Raw genomic sequence first — 23149 nt, forward strand, 5'->3', positions numbered from 1 at the left:
CATCTACAGGTATCTGATGGAACTATCCCCCTATGACTCATGTGTAGAGGCTGCCATCTACAGGTATCTGATGGAACTATCCCCCTATGACTCATGTGTAGAGGCTGCCATCTACAGGTATCTGATGGAACTATCCCCCTATGACTCATGTGTAGAGGCTGCCATCTACAGGTATCTGATGGAACTATCCCTCTATGACTCATGTGTAGAGGCTGCCATCTACAGGTATCTAATGGAACTATCCCCCTATGACTCATGTGTAGAGGCTGCCATCTACAGGTATCTAATGGAACTATCCCCCCATGACTCATGTGTAGAGGCTGCCATCTACAGGTATCTAATGGAACTATCCCCCTATGACTCATGTGTAGAGGCTGCCAGCTACAGGTATCTAATGGAACTATCCCCCTATGACTCATGTTTAGAGGCTGCCATCTACAGGTATCTAATGGAACTATCCCCCTATGACTCATGTGTAGAGGCTGCCATCTACAGGTATCTAATTGAACTATCCCTCTATGACTCATGTGTAGAGGCTGCCATCTACAGGTATCTGATGGAACTATCCCCCTCTGACTCATGTGTAGAGGATGCCATCTACAGGTATCTAATGGAACTATCCCCCTATGACTCATGTGTAGAGGCTACCATCTACAGGTATCTAATGGAACTATCCCCCTATGACTCATGTGTAGAGGCTGCCATCTACAGGTATCTGATGGAACTATCCCCCTATGACTCATGTGTAGAGGCTGCCATCTACAGGTATCTAATAGAACTATCCCCCTATGACTCATGTGTAGAGGCTGCCATCTACAGGTATCTAATGGAACTATCCCCCTATGACTCATGTGTAGAGGCTGCTATCTACAGGTATCTAATTGAACTATCCCTCTATGACTCATGTGTAGAGGCTGCCATCTACAGGTATCTGATGGAACTATCCCCCTATGACTCATGTGTAGAGGCTGCTATCTACAGGTATCTAATGGAACTATCCCCCCTATGACTCATGTGTAGAGGCTGCTATCTACAGGTATCTAATGGAACTATCCCCCCTATGACTCATGTGTAGAGGCTGCTATCTACAGGTATCTAATGGAACTATCCCTCTATGACTCATGTGTAGAGGCTGCCATCTACAGGTATCTGATGGAACTATCCCCCTATGACTCATGTGTAGAGGCTGCCATCTACAGGTATCTGATGGAACTATCCCCCTATGACTCATGTGTAGAGGCTGCCATCTACAGGTATCTAATGGAACTATCCCCCTATGACTCATGTGTAGAGACTGCTATCTACAGGTATCTAATGGAACTATCCCTCTATGACTCATGTGTAGAGGCTGCTATCTACAGGTATCTAATGGAACTATCCCTCTATGACTCATGTGTAGAGGCTGCTATCTACAGGTATCTAATGGAACTATCCCCCTATGACTCGTGTGTAGAGGCTGCTATCTACAGGTATCTAATGGAACTATCCCCCCTATGACTCATGTGTAGAGGCTGCTATCTACAGGTATCTAATGGAACTATCCCTCTATGACTCATGTGTAGAGGCTGCTATCTACAGGTATCTAATGGAACTATCCCTCTATGACTCATGTGTAGAGGCTGCTATCTACAGGTATCTAATGGAACTATCCCCCTATGACTCATGTGTAGAGGCTGCTATCTACAGGTATCTAATGGAACTATCCCCCTATGACTCATGTGTAGAGGCTGCTATCTACAGGTATCTGATGGAACTATCCCCCTATGACTCATGTGTAGAGAATGCCATCTACAGCTATCTGATGGAACAATCCCTCTATGACTCATGTGTAGAGACTGCCATCTACAGGTATCTGATGGAACTATCCCCCTATGACTCATGTGTAGAGGCTGCCATCTACAGGTATCTGATGGAACTATCCCCCTATGACTCATGTGTAGAGGCTGCCATCTACAGGTATCTGATGGAACTATCCCCCTATGACTCATGTGTAGAGGCTGCCATCTACAGGTATCTGATGGAACTATCCCTCTATGACTCATGTGTAGAGGCTGCCATCTACAGGTATCTAATGGAACTATCCCCCCATGACTCATGTGTAGAGGCTGCCATCTACAGGTATCTAATGGAACTATCCCCCTATGACTCATGTGTAGAGGCTGCCAGCTACAGGTATCTAATGGAACTATCCCCCTATGACTCATGTTTAGAGGCTGCCATCTACAGGTATCTAATGGAACTATCCCCCTATGACTCATGTGTAGAGGCTGCCATCTACAGGTATCTAATTGAACTATCCCTCTATGACTCATGTGTAGAGGCTGCCATCTACAGGTATCTGATGGAACTATCCCCCTCTGACTCATGTGTAGAGGATGCCATCTACAGGTATCTAATGGAACTATCCCCCTATGACTCATGTGTAGAGGCTGCCATCTACAGGTATCTAATGGAACTATCCCCCTATGACTCATGTGTAGAGGCTGCCATCTACAGGTATCTGATGGAACTATCCCCCTATGACTCATGTGTAGAGGCTGCCATCTACAGGTATCTAATAGAACTATCCCCCTATGACTCATGTGTAGAGGCTGCCATCTACAGGTATCTAATGGAACTATCCCCCTATGACTCATGTGTAGAGGCTGCTATCTACAGGTATCTGATGGAACTATCCCCCTATGACTCATGTGTAGAGGCTGCCATCTACAGGTATCTGATGGAACTATCCCCCCATGACTCATGTGTAGAGGCTGCTATCTACAGGTATCTAATGGAACTATCCCCCTATGACTCATGTGTAGAGGCTGCCATCTACAGGTATCTAATGGAACTATCCCTCTATGACTCATTTGTAGAGGCTGCCATCTACAGGTATCTAATGGAACTATCCCCCTATGACTCATGTGTAGAGGCTGCCATCTACAGGTATCTGATGGAACTATCCCCCTATGACTCATGTGTAGAGGCTGCTATCTACAGGTATCTGATGGAACTATCCCTCTATGACTCATGTGTAGAGGCTGCCATCTACAGGTATCTGATGGAACTATCCCCCTATGACTCATGTGTAGAGGCTGCCATCTACAGGTATCTAATGGAACTATCCCCCTATGACTCATGTGTAGAGGCTGCCATCTACAGGTATCTGATGGAACTATCCCCCTATGACTCATGTGTAGAGGCTGCCATCTACAGGTATCTAATGGAACTATCCCCCCATGACTCATGTGTAGAGGCTGCCATCTACATGTATCTGATGGAACTATCCCCCTATGACTCATGTGTAGAGGCTGCTATCTACAGGTATCTGATGGAACTATCCCCCTATGACTCATGTGTAGAGGCTGCCATCTACAGGTATCTAATGGAACTATCCCCCCATGACTCATGTGTAGAGGCTGCTATCTACAGGTATCTGATGGAACTATCCCCCCATGACTCATGTGTAGAGGCTGCCATCTAAAGGTATCTGATGGAACTATCCCCCTATGACTCATGTGTAGAGGCTGCCATCTACAGGTATCTAATGGAACTATCCCCCCATGACTCATGTGTAGAGGCTGCCATCTACAGGTATCTGATGGAACTATCCCCCTATGACTCATGTGTAGAGGATGCCATCTACAGGTATCTAATGGAAATTTCCCCCTATGACTCATGTGTAGAGGCTGCCATCTACAGGTATCTAATGGAACTATCCCCCTATGACTCATGTGTAGAGGCTGCCATCTACAGGTATCTGATGGAATTACACATATCGGCTTTCACTGACAGATTTCAACAACCTCTACTCTATTTAGTCAACAGAAAATACTCAGATTGTTAGTCAACAGAAAATACTCAGATGTTTAGTCAACAGAAAGTACTCAGATTGTTAGTCAACAGAAAATACTCAGATGTTTAGTCAACAGAAAGTACTCAGATTGTTAGTCAACAGAAAATACTCAGATGTTTAGTCAACAGAAAATACTCAGATTGTTAGTCAACAGAAAATACTCAGATGTTTAGTCAACAGAAAGTACTCAGATTGTTAGTCAACAGAAAATACTCAGATGTTTAGTCAACAGAAAATACTCAGATTGTTAGTCAACAGAAAATACTCAGATGTTTAGTCAACAGAAAGTACTCAGATTGTTAGTCAACAGAAAATACTCAGATGTTTAGTCAACAGAAAATACTCAGATTGTTAGTCAACAGAAAATACTCAGATGTTTAGTCAACAGAAAATACTCAGATGTTTAGTCAACAGAAAATACTCAGATGTTTAGTCAACAGAAAGTACTCAGATGTTTTAACTGTATCGAGTGAGGGTTCCTCATAACAAACATGTCATACGAGCCAGTAACATCCTAAACCAGTGAAATGAACTGAAGAAGAAAAGCTGATTTAAACTACGCCTGAAATCCTGCTACCACATGTTGACATACCTGGACCGTCCTCTTGAAGTCATCCTGACTGGCTGAAGACTTCATCTGAAACACACTGACAGAGAGACGTGTGATGATGAGTGTGTGTTGTCACTGTGTGAGGGTCAGCGTGATGATGAGTGTGTGTTGTCACTGTGTGAGGGTCAGCGTGATGATGAGTGTGTGTTGTCACTGTGTGAGGGTCAGCGTGATGATGAGTGTGTGTTGTCACTGTGTGAGGGTCAGCGTGATGATGAGTGTGTGTTGTCACTGTGTGAGGGTCAGCGTGATGATGAGTGTGTGTTGTCACTGTGTGAGGGTCAGTGTGATGATGAGTGTGTGTTGTCACTGTGTGAGGGTCAGCGTGATGATGAGTGTGTGTTGTCACTGTGTGAGGGTCAGTGTGTTGTCACTGTGTGAGGGTCAGCGTGATGATGAGTGTGTGTTGTCACTGTGTGAGGGTCAGTGTGATGATGAGTGTGTGTTGTCACTGTGTGAGGGTCAGTGTGATGATGAGTGTGTGTTGTCACTGTGTGAGGGTCAGTGTGATGTTGTCACTGTGTGAGGGTCAGTGTGATGATGAGTGTGTGTTGTCACTGTGTGAGGGTCAGCGTGATGATGAGTGTGTGTTGTCACTGTGTGAGGGTCAGCGTGATGATGAGTGTGTGTTGTCACTGTGTGAGGGTCAGTGTGATGATGAGTTTGTGTTGTCACTGTGTGAGGGTCAGTGTGATGATGAGTTTGTGTTGTCACTGTGTGAGGGTCAGTGTGATGTTGAGTGTGTGTTGTCACTGTGTGAGGGTCAGCGTGATGATGAGTGTGTGTTGTCACTGTCTGAGGGTCAGCGTGATGATGAGTGTGTGTTGTCACTGTGTGAGGGTCAGCGTGATGATGAGTGTGTGTTGTCACTGTGTGAGGGTCAGCGTGATGATGAGTGTGTGTTGTCACTGTGTGAGGGTCAGCGTGATGATGAGTGTGTGTTGTCACTGTGTGAGGGTCAGCGTGATGATGAGTGTGTGTTGTCACTGTGTGAGGGTCAGCGTGATGATGAGTGTGTGTTGTCACTGTGTGAGGGTCAGCGTGATGATGAGTGTGTGTTGTCACTGTGTGAGGGTCAGCGTGATGATGAGTGTGTGTTGTCACTGTGTGAGGGTCAGCGTGATGATGAGTGTGTGTTGTCACTGTGTGAGGGTCAGCGTGATGATGAGTGTGTGTTGTCACTGTGTGAGGGTCAGCGTGATGATGAGTGTGTGTTGTCACTGTGTGAGGGTCAGCGTGATGATGAGTGTGTGTTGTCACTGTGTGAGGGTCAGCGTGATGATGAGTGTGTGTTGTCACTGTGTGAGGGTCAGCGTGATGATGAGTGTGTGTTGTCACTGTGTGAGGGTCAGCGTGATGATGAGTGTGTGTTGTCACTGTGTGAGGGTCAGCGTGATGATGAGTGTGTGTTGTCACTGTGTGAGGGTCAGCGTGATGATGAGTGTGTGTTGTCACTGTGTGAGGGTCAGCGTGATGATGAGTGTGTGTTGTCACTGTGTGAGGGTCAGCGTGATGATGAGTGTGTGTTGTCACTGTGTGAGGGTCAGCGTGATGATGAGTGTGTGTTGTCACTGTGTGAGGGTCAGCGTGATGATGAGTGTGTGTTGTCACTGTGTGAGGGTCAGCGTGATGATGAGTGTGTGTTGTCACTGTGTGAGGGTCAGCGTGATGATGAGTGTGTGTTGTCACTGTGTGAGGGTCAGCGTGATGATGAGTGTGTGTTGTCACTGTGTGAGGGTCAGCGTGATGATGAGTGTGTGTTGTCACTGTGTGAGGGTCAGCGTGATGATGAGTGTGTGTTGTCACTGTGTGAGGGTCAGTGTGATGTTGAGTGTGTGTTGTCACTGTGTGAGGGTCAGCGTGATGATGAGTGTGTGTTGTCACTGTGTGAGGGTCAGTGTGATGATGAGTTTGTGTTGTCACTGTGTGAGGGTCAGTGTGATGATGAGTTTTTGTTGTCACTGTGTGAGGGTCAGTGTGATGTTGAGTGTGTGTTGTCACTGTGTGAGGGTCAGTGTGATGATGAGTTTGTGTTGTCACTGTGTGAGGGTCAGTGTGATGATGAGTGTGTGTTGTCACTGTGTGAGGGTCAGTGTGATGATGAGTGTGTGTTGTCACTGTGTCAGGGTCAGCGTGATGATGAGTGTGTGTTGTCACTGTGTGAGGGTCAGTGTGATGATGAGTGTGTGTTGTCACTGTGTGAGGTTCAGCGTGATGATGAGTGTGTGTTGTCACTGTGTGAGGGTCAGTGTGATGATGAGTTTGTGTTGTCACTGTGTGAGGGTCAGCGTGATGATGAGTGTGTGTTGTCACTGTGTGAGGGTCAGCGTGATGATGAGTTTGTGTTGTCACTGTGTGAGGGTCAGTGTGTTGTCACTGTGTGAGGGTCAGCGTGATGATGAGTGTGTGTTGTCACTGTGTGAGGGTCAGTGTGATGATGAGTGTGTGTTGTCACTGTGTGAGGGTCAGTGTGATGATGAGTTTGTGTTGTCACTGTGTGAGGGTCAGTGTGATGATGAGTTTGTGTTGTCACTGTGTGAGGGTCAGTGTGATGTTGAGTGTGTGTTGTCACTGTGTGAGGGTCAGTGTGATGATGAGTTTGTGTTGTCACTGTGTGAGGGTCAGCGTGATGATGAGTGTGTGTTGTCACTGTGTGAGGGTCAGCGTGATGATGAGTGTGTGTTGTCACTGTGTGAGGGTCAGCGTGATGATGAGTGTGTGTTGTCACTGTGTGAGGGTCAGTGTGTTGTCACTGTGTGAGGGTCAGCGTGATGATGAGTGTGTGTTGTCACTGTGTGAGGGTCAGTGTGATGATGAGTGTGTGTTGTCACTGTGTGAGGGTCAGCGTGATGATGAGTGTGTGTTGTCACTGTGTGAGGGTCAGTGTGTTGTCACTGTGTGAGGGTCAGCGTGATGATGAGTGTGTGTTGTCACTGTGTGAGGGTCAGTGTGATGATGAGTGTGTGTTGTCACTGTGTGAGGGTCAGTGTGATGATGAGTGTGTGTTGTCACTGTGTGAGGGTCAGCGTGATGATGAGTGTGTGTTGTCACTGTGTGAGGGTCAGTGTGATGATGAGTTTGTGTTGTCACTGTGTGAGGGTCAGTGTGATGATGAGTTTGTGTTGTCACTGTGTGAGGGTCAGTGTGATGTTGAGTGTGTGTTGTCACTGTGTGAGGGTCAGTGTGATGATGAGTTTGTGTTGTCACTGTGTGAGGGTCAGCGTGATGATGAGTGTGTGTTGTCACTGTGTGAGGGTCAGCGTGATGATGAGTGTGTGTTGTCACTGTGTGAGGGTCAGCGTGATGATGAGTGTGTGTTGTCACTGTGTGAGGGTCAGCGTGATGATGAGTGTGTGTTGTCACTGTGTGAGGGTCAGCGTGATGATGAGTGTGTGTTGTCACTGTGTGAGGGTCAGCGTGATGATGAGTGTGTGTTGTCACTGTGTGAGGGTCAGTGTGATGATGAGTGTGTATTGTAACTGTGTGAGGGTCAGCGTGATGATGAGTGTGTGTTGTCACTGTGTGAGGGTCAGCGTGATGATGAGTGTGTGTTGTCACTGTGTGAGGGTCAGCGTGATGATGAGTGTGTGTTGTCACTGTGTGAGGGTCAGCGTGATGATGAGTGTGTGTTGTCACTGTGTGAGGGTCAGCGTGATGATGAGTGTGTGTTGTCACTGTGTGAGGGTCAGCGTGATGATGAGTGTGTGTTGTCACTGTGTGAGGGTCAGCGTGATGATGAGGGTGTGTTGTCACTGTGTGAGGGTCAGCGTGATGATGAGTGTGTGTTGTCACTGTGTGAGGGTCAGCGTGATGATGAGTGTGTGTTGTCACTGTGTGAGGGTCAGCGTGATGATGAGTGTGTGTTGTCACTGTGTGAGGGTCAGCGTGATGATGAGTGTGTGTTGTCACTGTGTGAGGGTCAGCGTGATGATGAGTGTGTGTTGTCACTGTGTGAGGGTCAGTGTGATGTTGAGTGTGTGTTGTCACTGTGTGAGGGTCAGCGTGATGATGAGTGTGTGTTGTCACTGTGTGAGGGTCAGTGTGATGATGAGTTTGTGTTGTCACTGTGTGAGGGTCAGTGTGATGATGAGTTTGTGTTGTCACTGTGTGAGGGTCAGTGTGATGTTGAGTGTGTGTTGTCACTGTGTGAGGGTCAGTGTGATGATGAGTTTGTGTTGTCACTGTGTGAGGGTCAGTGTGATGATGAGTGTGTGTTGTCACTGTGTGAGGGTCAGTGTGATGATGAGTGTGTGTTGTCACTGTGTCAGGGTCAGCGTGATGATGAGTGTGTGTTGTCACTGTGTGAGGGTCAGTGTGATGATGAGTGTGTGTTGTCACTGTGTGAGGGTCAGCGTGATGATGAGTGTGTGTTGTCACTGTGTGAGGGTCAGTGTGATGATGAGTTTGTGTTGTCACTGTGTGAGGGTCAGCGTGATGATGAGTGTGTGTTGTCACTGTGTGAGGGTCAGCGTGATGATGAGTTTGTGTTGTCACTGTGTGAGGGTCAGTGTGTTGTCACTGTGTGAGGGTCAGCGTGATGATGAGTGTGTGTTGTCACTGTGTGAGGGTCAGTGTGATGATGAGTGTGTGTTGTCACTGTGTGAGGGTCAGTGTGATGATGAGTGTGTGTTGTCACTGTGTGAGGGTCAGCGTGATGATGAGTGTGTGTTGTCACTGTGTGAGGGTCAGTGTGATGATGAGTTTGTGTTGTCACTGTGTGAGGGTCAGTGTGATGATGAGTTTGTGTTGTCACTGTGTGAGGGTCAGTGTGATGTTGAGTGTGTGTTGTCACTGTGTGAGGGTCAGTGTGATGATGAGTTTGTGTTGTCACTGTGTGAGGGTCAGCGTGATGATGAGTGTGTGTTGTCACTGTGTGAGGGTCAGCGTGATGATGAGTGTGTGTTGTCACTGTGTGAGGGTCAGCGTGATGATGAGTGTGTGTTGTCACTGTGTGAGGGTCAGCGTGATGATGAGTGTGTGTTGTCACTGTGTGAGGGTCAGCGTGATGATGAGTGTGTGTTGTCACTGTGTGAGGGTCAGTGTGTTGTCACTGTGTGAGGGTCAGCGTGATGATGAGTGTGTGTTGTCACTGTGTGAGGGTCAGTGTGATGATGAGTGTGTGTTGTCACTGTGTGAGGGTCAGCGTGATGATGAGTGTGTGTTGTCACTGTGTGAGGGTCAGTGTGTTGTCACTGTGTGAGGGTCAGCGTGATGATGAGTGTGTGTTGTCACTGTGTGAGGGTCAGTGTGATGATGAGTGTGTGTTGTCACTGTGTGAGGGTCAGTGTGATGATGAGTGTGTGTTGTCACTGTGTGAGGGTCAGCGTGATGATGAGTGTGTGTTGTCACTGTGTGAGGGTCAGTGTGATGATGAGTTTGTGTTGTCACTGTGTGAGGGTCAGTGTGATGATGAGTTTGTGTTGTCACTGTGTGAGGGTCAGTGTGATGTTGAGTGTGTGTTGTCACTGTGTGAGGGTCAGTGTGATGATGAGTTTGTGTTGTCACTGTGTGAGGGTCAGCGTGATGATGAGTGTGTGTTGTCACTGTGTGAGGGTCAGCGTGATGATGAGTGTGTGTTGTCACTGTGTGAGGGTCAGCGTGATGATGAGTGTGTGTTGTCACTGTGTGAGGGTCAGCGTGATGATGAGTGTGTGTTGTCACTGTGTGAGGGTCAGTGTAATGATGAGTTTGTGTTGTCACTGTGTGAGGGTCAGTGTGATGATGAGTTTGTGTTGTCACTGTGTGAGGGTCAGTGTGATGTTGAGTGTGTGTTGTCACTGTGTGAGGGTCAGTGTGATGATGAGTTTGTGTTGTCACTGTGTGAGGGTCAGTGTGATGATGAGTGTGTGTTGTCACTGTGTGAGGGTCAGTGTGATGATGAGTGTGTGTTGTCACTGTGTTAGGGTCAGCGTGATGATGAGTGTGTGTTGTCACTGTGTGAGGGTCAGTGTGATGATGAGTGTGTGTTGTCACTGTGTGAGGGTCAGCGTGATGATGAGTGTGTGTTGTCACTGTGTGAGGGTCAGTGTGATGATGAGTTTGTGTTGTCACTGTGTGAGGGTCAGCGTGATGATGAGTGTGTGTTGTCACTGTGTGAGGGTCAGCGTGATGATGAGTTTGTGTTGTCACTGTGTGAGGGTCAGTGTGTTGTCACTGTGTGAGGGTCAGCGTGATGATGAGTGTGTGTTGTCACTGTGTGAGGGTCAGTGTGATGATGAGTGTGTGTTGTCACTGTGTGAGGGTCAGTGTGATGATGAGTGTGTGTTGTCACTGTGTGAGGGTCAGTGTGATGTTGAGTGTGTGTTGTCACTGTGTGAGGATCAGTGTGATGTTGAGTGTGTGTTGTCACTGTGTGAGGGTCAGCGTGATGATGAGTGTGTGTTGTCACTGTGTGAGGGTCAGTGTGATGATGAGTTTGTGTTGTCACTGTGTGAGGGTCAGTGTGATGATGAGTTTGTGTTGTCACTGTGTGAGGGTCAGTGTGATGTTGAGTGTGTGTTGTCACTGTGTGAGGGTCAGTGTGATGATGAGTTTGTGTTGTCACTGTGTGAGGGTCAGTGTGATGATGAGTGTGTGTTGTCACTGTGTGAGGGTCAGTGTGATGATGAGTGTGTGTTGTCACTGTGTCAGGGTCAGCGTGATGATGAGTGTGTGTTGTCACTGTGTGAGGGTCAGTGTGATGATGAGTGTGTGTTGTCACTGTGTGAGGGTCAGCGTGATGATGAGTGTGTGTTGTCACTGTGTGAGGGTCAGTGTGATGATGAGTTTGTGTTGTCACTGTGTGAGGGTCAGCGTGATGATGAGTGTGTGTTGTCACTGTGTGAGGGTCAGCGTGATGATGCGTGTGTGGCATCACTGTGTGAGGGTCAGTGTGATGATGAGTGTGTGTTGTCACTGTGTGAGGGTCAGCGTGATGATGCGTGTGTGGCATCACTGTGTGAGGGTCAGTGTGATGATGAGTTTGTGTTGTCACTCTGTGAGGGTCAGTGTGATGATGAGTTTGTGTTGTCACTGTGTGAGGGTCAGTGTGATGTTGAGTGTGTGTTGTCACTGTGTGAGGGTCAGCGTGATGATGAGTTTGTGTTGTCACTGTGTGAGGGTCAGTGTGATGATGAGTGTGTGTTGTCACTGTGTGAGGGTCAGTGTGATGATGAGTGTGTGTTGTCACTGTGTGAGGGTCAGCGTGATGATGAGTGTGTGTTGTCACTGTGTGAGGGTCAGTGTGATGATGAGTTTGTGTTGTCACTGTGTGAGGGTCAGCGTGATGATGAGTGTGTGTTGTCACTGTGTGAGGGTCAGCGTGATGATGCGTTTGTGTTGTCACTGTGTGAGGGTCAGTGTGTTGTCACTGTGTGAGGGTCAGCGTGATGATGAGTGTGTGTTGTCACTGTGTGAGGGTCAGTGTGATGATGAGTGTGTGTTGTCACTGTGTGAGGGTCAGTGTGATGATGAGTGTGTGTTGTCACTGTGTGAGGGTCAGCGTGATGATGAGTGTGTGTTGTCACTGTGTGAGGGTCAGTGTGATGTTGAGTGTGTGTTGTCACTGTGTGAGGGTCAGCGTGATGATGAGTGTGTGTTGTCACTGTGTGAGGGTCAGTGTGATGATGAGTTTGTGTTGTCACTGTGTGAGGGTCAGTGTGATGATGAGTTTGTGTTGTCACTGTGTGAGGGTCAGTGTGATGTTGAGTGTGTGTTGTCACTGTGTGAGGGTCAGCGTGATGATGAGTGTGTGTTGTCACTGTGTGAGGGTCAGTGTGATGATGAGTGTGTGTTGTCACTGTGTCAGGGTCAGCGTGATGATGAGTGTGTGTTGTCACTGTGTGAGGGTCAGTGTGATGATGAGTGTGTGTTGTCACTGTGTGAGGGTCAGCGTGATGATGAGTGTGTGTTGTCACTGTGTGAGGGTCAGTGTGATGATGAGTTTGTGTTGTCACTGTGTGAGGGTCAGCGTGATGATGAGTGTGTGTTGTCACTGTGTGAGGGTCAGCGTGATGATGAGTTTGTGGCATCACTGTGTGAGGGTCAGTGTGATGATGAGTGTGTGTTGTCACTGTGTGAAGGTCAGCGTGATGATGAGTTTGTGTTGTCACTGTGTGAAGGTCAGCGTGATGATGAGTGTGTGTTGTCACTGTGTGAGGGTCAGCGTGATGATGCGTGTGTGGCATCACTGTGTGAGGGTCAGTGTGATGATGAGTGTGTGTTGTCACTGTGTGAGGGTCAGTGTGATGTTGTCACTGTGTGAGGGTCAGTGTGATGATGAGTGTGTGTTGTCACTGTGTGAGGGTCAGTGTGATGATGAGTGTGTGTTGTCACTGCGTGATGATGAGTGTGTGGCATCACCGTGTGAGGGTCAGCGTGATGATGAGTGTGTGGCATCACTGTGTGAGGGTCAGTGTATTGTCACTGTGTGAGGGTCAGTGTGATGATGAGTGTGTGTTGTCACTGTGTGAGGGTCAGCGTGATGATGAGTGTGTGTTGTCACTGTGTGAGGGTCAGCGTGATGATGAGTGTGTGTTGTCACTGTGTGAGGGTCAGTGTGATGATGAGTGTGTGTTGTCACTGTGTGAGGGTCAGTGTGATGATGTGTGTGTGTTGTCACTGTGTGGGGGTCAGTGTGATGTTGTCACTGTGTGAGGGTCAGTGTGATGATGAGTGTGTGTTGTCACTGTGTGAGGGTCAGTGTGATGATGAGTGTGTGTTGTCACTGTGTGAGGGTCAGTGTGATGATGAGTGTGTGTTGTCACTGTGTGAGGGTCAGTGTGATGTTGAGTGTGTGTTGTCACTGTGTGAGGGTCAGTGTGATGATGAGTGTGTGTTGTCACTGTGTGAGGGTTAGCGTGATGATGAGTGTGTGGCATCACCGTGTGAGGGTCAGCGTGATGATGAGTGTGTGGTATCACCGTGTGAGGGTCAGCGTGATGATGAGTGTGTGGCATCACCGTGTGAGGGTCAGCGTGATGATGAGTGTGTGGCATCACCGTGTGAGGGTCAGCGTGATGATGAGTTTGTGTTGTCACTGTGTGAGGGTCAGTGTGATGTTGAGTGTGTGGCATCACTGTGTGAGGGTCAGTGTGTTGTCACTGTGTGAGGGTCAGCGTGATGATGAGTGTGTGGCATCACCGTGTGAGGGTCAGTGTGATGTTGAGTGTGTGGCATCACTGTGTGAGGGTCAGTGTGTTGTCACTGTGTGAGGGTCAGTGTGATGATGAGTGTGTGGCATCACCGTGTGAGGGTCAGTGTGATGATGAGTGTGTGGCATCACCGTGTGAGGGTCAGTGTGATGATGAGTGTGTGGTATCACCGTGTGAGGGTCTGAAGGGGATCATGTAGTCTCACCTGCCATCCAAGGCCTGGCTAAATTCTGACGGCTCCTCATCAGTGCTGACATAACCATTCTCTGTGGGGACACACATAGAAACACCAACAGTGAGTGAGTGAGTGAGTAAGTGAGTGAGTGAGTGAGTGAGTGCGTGCGTGTGTGAGTGATTGAGTGAGTGCGTACGTGCGTGTGTGAGTGATTGAGTGAGTGCGTACGTGCGTGTGTGAGTGATTGAGTGCGTGCGTGCGTGTGTGAGTGATTGCGTGAGTGCGTACGTGCGTGTGTGAGTGATTGAGTGAGTGCGTGCGTGCGTGAGTGATTGAGTGAGTGCGTGCGTGCGTGTGTGAGTGATTGAGTGCGTGCGTGCGTGTGTGATTGAGTGAGTGCATGCGTGCGTGTGTGAGTGATTGAGTGAGTGCGTACGTGCGTGCGTGAGTGATTGAGTGAGTGCGTACGTGCGTGCGTGTGTGAGTGATTGAGTGAGTGCGTACGTGCGTGTGTGAGTGATTGAGTGAGTGCGTGCGTGCGTGCGTGTGTGAGTGAGTGATTGAGTGAGTGCGTACGTGCGTGCGTGACTGATTGAGTGAGTGCGCACGTGCGTGTGTGAGTGAGTGAGTGCGTACGTGCGTGTGTGAGTGATTGAGTGCGTGCGTGCGTGTGTGAGTGATTGAGTGAGTGCGTACGTGCGTGTGTGAGTGATTGAGTGAGTACGTGCGTGCTTGAGTGATTGAGTGCGTACGTGCGTGTGTGAGTGATTGAGTGCGTACGTGCGTGTGTGAGTGATTGAGTGAGTGCGTGCGTGCGTGTGTGAGTGATTGGGTGAGTGCGTACGTGCGTGTGTGAGTGATTGAGTGAGTGCGTACGTGCGTGTGTGAGTGAGTGATTGAGTGCGTGCATGCGTGCGTGAGTGATTGAGTGAGTGCGTACATGCGTACGTGTGTGTGTCCTCACCCTGCTGCACGTTGTGGATGAGTGCCTGCAGCTCAGGGATAAACTCAGCTTTCTCTCTTAGCGCATCCAGGATGATGTGGTTGTGGGCAGAGCCAATCACATCTGTCTGTCTCAGCTGACCCTCCAACAGACGGATCTGAGACTCCTTCTGAGCCACCTGTAACCCCTACACACACACAAACACATATGCACATACACACGCAAGCACAGACACACACACACACAAACACATATGCACATACACACGCAAGCATAGACACACACACACACAAACACATATGCACATACACACGCAAGCACAGACACACACACACACAAACACATGTGCACATACACACACACACACACACACACACACACACACACACACACACACACACACACACACACACACACACACACACACACACACACACACACACACACACACACACTCCTCTTATTCCAACTGTCCTGCAGTCCTGGGAAAGACCACCAGAGGGTAATATACATCAACTAAACTATCCACTGCCCTGTGTTCATTACCTTGTCAATGGAGGCCTTGAGGAAGTGGTCCAGCAGGTGCCGGGCCTCGGCCAGAGAGCAGGAGCTGATGACCACTGAGGTGTCCACTGAGTCCAGCTCCTCCTGCAGGAAATATCCAGCACTAAGTGTGTGTGTGTGTGTGTCTGTGTGTGTGTGTGTGTGTGTGTGTGTGTGTGTGTGTGTGTGTGTGTGTGTGTGTGTGTGTGTGTGTGTGTGTGTGTGTGTGTGTGTGTGTGTGTGTCTGTCTGTCTGTCTGTCTGTCTGTCTGTCTGTCTGTCTGTCTGTCTGTCTGTCTGTCTGTCTGTCTGTCTGTCTGTCTGTCTGTCTGTCTGTCTGTCTGTCTGTCTGTCTGTCTGTCTGTCTGTCTGTCTGTCTGTCTGTCTGTCTGTCTGTCTGTCTGTCTGTCTGTCTGTCTGTCTGTCTGTCTGTCTGTGTGTGTGTGTGTGTGTGTGTGTGTGTGTGTGTGTGTGTGTGTGTGTGTGTGTGTGTGTGTGTGTGTGTGTGTGTGTGTGTGTGTGTGTGTGTGTGTTCTTACCTTGGTTTCCTCTATCTGTATGAAGGTAGCTTGGCAGTCTGATAGGCTGTCGTTGATATAGTCAATATTTGCGTTCAAAACCTCAATGTCCTCGTTCATTTCCTGGACAAGGCGGTCCTCTGTGTCAGGCCCCTCCCCCTCCGCCATTAGCACCTCCCTCTTACGCAACAGTGCCTCCTGCTGCAAGGACAGCTCCTCACGCTTCTGTCTCACACACACACACACACACACACACACACACACACACACACACACACACACACACACACACACACACACACACACACACACACACACACAGGAGAGAGAAAACCCACGTTAGCTATATCAATATGGTGATTAATTCAAGGAAGGGTTGAAGAAGAATGCATTTTTTTACTATTTTAACTGGTCACTATGACAACCACTACAGACAGCTAAAATGAAGTCTGTAACACTTTACTTATAAACTGCAGGGTGTACCTGCCTTATATTGAATTAAAAGTAGTGTTAGCAGGACGAGGAAGTGTCACTAGAGGACAGAGGAAGTGACCTCATACAGTACCTTGATGAGTCGGTCCATGTCGGCCTCTACGTTGGTGATGGTCATCCTCTGCATGACGATGTCCAGGATCCTCCTCTCCAGGGTTTGCCACTTCTGACGGGCTGCCTTGGTGAAACTGGTACTACCCCTCAGACCCCTCTTACCCTGCTGGACACGAGTCCTACTCCTACACAGAGAGAAAGACGAAGGACAAAACAGATTAACTGTCAATCCTAGAACCCCCTGCTGGACACGAGTCCTACTCCTACACAGAGAGAAAGACGAAGGACAATACAGGTTAACTGTCAATCCTAGAACACCCTGCTGGACACGAGTCCTACTCCTACACAGAGAGAAAGACGAAGGACAAAACAGATTAACTGTCAATCCTAGAACCCCCTGCTGGACACGAGTCCTACTCCTACACAGAGAGAAAGACGAAGGACAAAACAGATTTACTGTAAATCCTAGAACCCCCTGCTGGACACGAGTCCTACTCCTACACAGAGAGAAAGACGAAGGCCAATACAGGTTAACTGTCAGTCCTAGAACAGCTCGATCATTCATCTTTCTACTGCTGGGGTGGGGGAGGAGAAGGAAGAGAATAGGAGAGAGAGAAAGAGAATGAAAGAGATTTTGAGAGGAAGGGGAAGAGAGTTGGGGGAAGGGAGGGAGAGGAAGGCAGGGATGGAGACAAAGAAAGAAGAAGGAGATGGAGAGTATATCAGACTAAGAAAGTCACTTCTGTCAATTCGATTTGAAAATAATCCGATAAATGGTTTTGTAAAAAGCACTCCTCAAAATTGAATTAAACTTTATTGAATCTGACAATAGCCTTAGCTAAGTAAATGTCAACAGACTCATACCTCATCTGAATCTGACCTTCATATAGCTCAGACATACCGGTAGGATTGTCAAAGGTTTGCCTGCCGACAGTTTTTAGCACCTCTGAACAGAGTGTCGGCAGTTAATCTCTTTAGTGTTCACACAGCAAAGACCTTCAAGTCGTCAGCCACTCAGCCTTGTTAAAATACTCCAAACCAGAAGGTGGCAGTAGCGTTGTTTGGCAAAGCATGTCTGTGTGTGTTGCTTTATGGTCTAGTAATCAATGTTCGCTAGCTAACTAGCTAGCTGCGATATTGTTGCTTTTGTTATGGAAAGCCCTTGTTACTAGCTAAATAATGTTTACATATTTTGCATTACTTATCTCATATGTCCATACTGTATTCTATCCTATTCTACTGTATCTTAGTCTATGCCGCTCTGACATTGCTCGCCCAAATATTGATATATTCTTAATTCCATTCCTTTACTTTAGATTTGTGTGTATTGTTGTGAAATTGTTAGATATTACTGCACTGTTAGAGCTAGAAACACAAGCATTTCGCTACACCTGAGTTGATGACCACAGCTAGATAACTAGCTAGCAAGAAATAAACTATTTAATTCACTCTCCATAATCGCATAAAGCCCATAGATACAAGTTTAGCTAGCTGGCTAATGTTAGCTAACTTGTTAGCATAACTCGCTAGCTAGCTGTTGTACTAGCTAGGTAAAATCAAGACACAAGGCGCACTTCACAGAGGAGGCGTTCCCTAGTCAAAATATGCAAATATATGCTCCAACAAACCAATAGAATCTCGCTGCCTCGTGCTTGGCTCTGCCCACCTCCTTGCTTGGCTCTGCCCACTATGATAAATTAGCTCCCATTGGAAACGACAGGTTGTGGTCTATCTTGGGTAAGTTACACAAAAAGCTTTATTAAAGACTCTCGGCAGCCAGCTACTGGCAGCTTCTGCATGGAAACTAATCCATTGTGATTTAATTATAATGCTACTAGCTACAGTGGCCAGATAGCTAGCTTGGTAAAGCATTTAGTATTATGTGCATTGTGCTGCACTTACCACCCCGCCGTTGCATATGAAGTGTGTGTGACTGCCTTTCTCAGTTAGCAAGCTAACAGTAGCTAGCTAGCTAGCTAACTAACTAATACGTGCACATTATCAAATCTAACCAAAAAAATCCTTCTTCAACTCCTTAGACATAAAATATGTAAAGACTTCCTCTAGAAAAGAAACAATGTATTATGCAGCTTTATTGTTTTAGTTCGTTTTTTTTATTGTTTTAGTTCGAACAATCCTAATGAAAATGACTTTTTCGTGAAACTCCTGCCGGCTCCCCCACACGGAGGTTAGTGCTCTCTGAATGGCTCAAAGTCAAGTTGCCAAGCGTTGCGATTCTACAAATAGAAACGGCAGTTTCGCCGAATACGCAGCAGGTACGTCTTTTGTTCTAGCAAGAGAAGGAATGGCTTCCCACTGTGATATATACTTATCGGCAGTCTCATGCTTTAAGCAGCTCTCAGATTCTCTGTGTGTTTCATGCTTTATGCAGCTCACATGCAGGCACATAGGCATGCACACCACAGGAGGTTGGTGGCACTTTAATTGGGGAGGACGGGCTTGTGGTAATGACTGGAGAGGAATCAGTGGAATGGTATCAAATACATCAAACACATGGTCTCCAGGTCTTTTGATGACATTCCATTTGCTCTGTTCGCCGTTCTCCCCTCAGCAGCCTCCACTGACGCACGCACGCACGCACGCACGCACGCACGCACGCACGCACGCACGCACGCACGCACGCACGCACGCACGCACGCACGCACGCACGCACGCACGCACACACACACACACACACACACACACACACACACACACACACACACACACACACACACACACACACACACACACACACACACACACACACACACTCCTCGCCGTGACTCACCCAACAACCCGTGTCCCGTTGGTGGTCACCCCTTCGCTCTGTCCCAGGTAGCCGTTCATCTTGGTGTTCCACTGTCTCACTATGTTGGACACATTGGTTGGAGTGGTCCTAAACCAACATATAAACAACAGGACACAAGCTATGAGCCAGATGAACGTGTTGTTCATCCAGACCTGGTTGAGCAGACACACTGTGTAGTGTAACAGAGGCTTAACAGCACATGCTCATCCATCAGCAGATCACATTCAGACTAGATCTTGGGTCTTCTGTCTCACAAACACACGGGATTAAGCGCTTGACAAGTTACCTAGTGGGGGGAAAAAGCTAGCGATTCGATGGTGCAGGTGGTAGCATTTCAAGCTCAGCAGTAAGGTTAACCAGTTCAACTTGGTTACAGTAGCAGTACTGCCTACCTGTTGGACTCTAGTTCAGAGGAGGTGGTGCTGGGAGACAGTTCTGCTCCAGAGTCTAGGGGCTGTAACCGTCGAGCCATGCGTCCAGACAGGGGTTTAGCCAGCCGTCGTAACGCTGTCACTTCCTGACTCTTTCTACGTAAGACAAGATCCTGCTGACACTTCTGACTCTCCAACGACCTAATCTGGTACTGAGGGAGGGAGGTGGAGAGATGTCACACAATACATCTGGAATGCATGACTCATAGATGTTAAATACATATAGAGGGGTTGGGTTAAACACAGACGATACATTTCAGTTGAAGGCATTCAGTTGTACAACTGACTAGGTATCCCCCTTTCCCTTTCCTAATGATTTGTTGAACTGGCCGAGGAAGGGAGGTAAAAGGTATCCCCCTTTCCCTTTCCCTTCCCCTGTATTAACCGAGAAATAAAAAAAAGTCTCTGGTTGAGTACAAGAGCATCATAAGTGTATTACGTATCTCCAGGCATACACTTCTATGTCACCTCACACACACACCCTGACACACACACACCCTGACACACACACACCCTGACACACACACAAACACACACACAAACACACCCTGACACACACACACACACACAAACACACCCTGACACACACACACAAACACACCCTGACACACACACACACAAACACACCCTGACACACACACACACAAACACACACATACACAAACACACCCTGACACACACAAACACACCCTGACACACACACAAACACACACACGTACCTCCTGTCGTCGCTGCTCCTTCTTGAGCTGAGCGATCTCTCTGTTCCTCTTGGCTTCCACCATCCTCCTTCTCAGCTGCTCCTCCTTCATCTGCTTCATCAGCGCCACCTGGGGACCGGAGGAAGAACTGCACTTAGCTGAAGAGAACCCTCAAACTTGCTTACATACTTCTCAGGGAGCATAGGCCATCGATGACTGTGGGGGGAATACCCTGACATAGGGCTATAAACATTGCAGATAGAATGCCAAGAGTGTGTAAAGCTGTCATCAAGGCAAAGGGTGGCTATTTTGAAGAATCTCAAACATAAAATATATTTTGATTTGTTAAACACTTTTTTGGTTACTACATGATTCCATATGTGTTATTTCATAGTTTTGATGTCTTCACTATTATTCTACAATGTAGAAAATAGTAAAAAAATAAAGAAAAACCCTTGAATGAGTAGGTGTGTCCAGACTTTGGACTGGTACTGTATATAGTTGACACAATTCTCTGCCTCCTACCCCCTTCTCCTCCTCCTCCTCCTCCTCCTCCTACCCTCTTCTTCTCCTCCTCCTTCTTTCCCTCTCCCTCTCCTCTGCCCTCCTCCTCCTCCTCTTCCTCACCTTGGCTTTCTTCATATCGTTGACCTCCTGCTGTAGTTTCTTCAGCTCTCGTTCATAGCGTCCCTGGTTCTTCAGTAGCCTAGCGTGTTCCTTCTGAGCCGCCTGTAGCTTCATCAGGTCCCTGTTCATCTCCTTTAGCCTCTTCTCATAATCTGACGTGATCCTGCTAGCCTTCTCCTCCGTGCAGTTCTCCATGGACACTAGACAGGAGAGGAGAGAGAGTGATGCTTATTAAAAGAGGTAGAGCTGAAATTGACTACAGTACGTACAGGTTACCGCAAATATCAGGAAACACTTCAGTAAATGAGGGATACAAAGTATATTGAAAGCAGGTGATTCCACATTAACATCTTAGGGTCATGTATAAAAATGCCCAGGTGCCCATTATTTTGGCTACCTTGGCTAGAAGAGATCTCAGTGACTTTGAAAGAGGGGTCTCAAAGGAGCACAGGGTGTGTGTGTGTGTGTGTGTGTGTGTGTGTGTGTGTGTGTGTGTGTGTGTGTGTGTGTGTGTGTGTGTGTGTGTGTGTGTGTGTGTGTGTGTGTGTGTGTGTGTGTGTGTGTGTGTGTGTGTGTGTGTGTGTGTGTGTGTGTGTTAGTCACCAGATCTCAACCTAATTGAACACTAATGGAAGATTGTGGAGCGGCGCCTGAGACAGCGTTTTCCACCAACATCAACAAAACACCAGATTATGAAATTTCTAGTGGAAGAACGGTGTCACATCCCTCCAATAGAGTTCCAGACACTTGTAGAATCTATGCCAAGGTGCACTGAAGCTGTTCTGGCTCGTGGTGGCCCAGTGCCCTATTAAGAGACTATGTTACTAATAAAGCGCTGCTCTACCTTCTTAACAGCACTGTCAACAAGGCAGGTCCTACAGGCCTGGACTACTGTTCAGGTCAGGTGCAACAAAGAGGGACTTAGGAAAATTGCAGTTGTCTCAGAACAGGGCAGCACGGCTGGTCCTTGGATGTACACAGAGAGCAAACATTAATAATATGCATGTCAATCTCTCTCAAAGTAGAGGCAAGATCGACTTCATCACTACTTCTATTTATGAGAGGTACTGACATGTTGAAAGCACCGAGTTGTCTGTCTAAACTACTGGCACACAGCTAAGACAACCATGTATACCCTACAAGACATGCCACCAGAGCAGAACAGTCTATGGGAGGCGCACAGTACTACATAGAGCCATGACTACATGGAACTCTATTCCACATCAAGTAACTCATGCAAGCAGTAAAATTAGATTTAAAAACAAATAAAAATACACCTTATGAACAGCGGGTACTGTGAAGCAACACAAACATAGGATAACATACACACTATACACACACATGATAACATACACACTATACACACACGTACACATGGATTTAGTGTTGTAGATATGTGTTAGTGGAGTAGGGGCCTGAGGGCACACACTTAGTGTGTTGTGAATTATGTAATGAATGTACTGTAATGTTTTAAATGGTATAACTGCCTTCATTTAGCTGGACCCCAGGAACAGTAGCTGCTAGCGAACGGGGATCCATAATAAATACAAATGGTGGTGTTTCCTTTATTTTGGCATTTACCTGTATCTATGTTGTGCTACAGCTGTGTCTTCCCCTACAACAATCACTCACTGATGTTGGGCAGTATGTACAGTACACTCTGTGTGCCTACATTACCCATAACTCACTGAGGTTGTGTAGTACTCTCTCTCTCCAGCTGTGTGTCTCTGTGACTGTATGCCTACATTACCCATAACTCACTGAGGTTGTGTAGTACTCTGTCTCGCTCCAGCTGTGTGTCTCTGTGACTGTATGCCTACATTACCCATAACCCACCGAGGTTGTGTGTGTGTCTGTCTCTCTCCAGCTGTGTGTCTCTGTGACTTCGTGCCTACATTACCCATAACTCACTGAGGTATTTGTATTTGTATTTATTATGGATCCCTATTAGCTGCTGCCAAAGCAGCAGCTACTCTTCCTGGGGTCCAGTAAAATTAAGTCAGTTTATACAATTTTAAAAACATTACAATACATTCACAGATTTCACAACACACTGTGTGCCCTCAGGCCCCTACTCCACCACTACCACATATCTACAGTACTAAATCCATGTGTATGGGTGTGTACAGTGCATATGTTATCGTGTGTGTGTGTGTGTTTGTGTGTGTGTGTGTGTGTGTGTGTGTGTGTGTGTGTGTGTGTGTGTGTGTGTGTGTGTGTGTGTGTGTGTGTGTGTGTGTGTGTGTGTGTGTGTGTGTGTGTGTGTGTGTGTGTGTGT

The 23149-nt window shown here is 47.5% G+C and overlaps 1 protein-coding gene across 5 annotated transcripts in view; it reads right to left on the minus strand.

Moving 5' to 3' along the window:
- Positions 1-23149, minus strand: part of LOC139553957 (kinesin-like protein KIF21B) — a 140233-nt gene that overhangs the window by 54589 nt on the left and 62495 nt on the right. For all 5 annotated transcript variants that reach the window (XM_071366804.1, XM_071366789.1, XM_071366782.1 and 2 more), the window contains exons 14-23: positions 20872-21071; positions 20266-20373; positions 19508-19698; positions 19095-19202; positions 16323-16488; positions 15779-15982; positions 15244-15345; positions 14719-14884; positions 13785-13845; positions 4431-4485 (exon numbers count right to left, since the gene is read on the minus strand). In XM_071366804.1, coding sequence (XP_071222905.1) covers positions 4431-4485; positions 13785-13845; positions 14719-14884; positions 15244-15345; positions 15779-15982; positions 16323-16488; positions 19095-19202; positions 19508-19698; positions 20266-20373; positions 20872-21071 — 1361 coding nt within the window. The remainder of the gene's footprint in view (positions 1-4430; positions 4486-13784; positions 13846-14718; positions 14885-15243; positions 15346-15778; positions 15983-16322; positions 16489-19094; positions 19203-19507; positions 19699-20265; positions 20374-20871; positions 21072-23149) is intronic.

This window comes from Salvelinus alpinus, chromosome 2 (genome assembly GCF_045679555.1).
Source record: "Salvelinus alpinus chromosome 2, SLU_Salpinus.1, whole genome shotgun sequence".
NCBI lineage: Eukaryota > Metazoa > Chordata > Actinopteri > Salmoniformes > Salmonidae > Salvelinus > Salvelinus alpinus.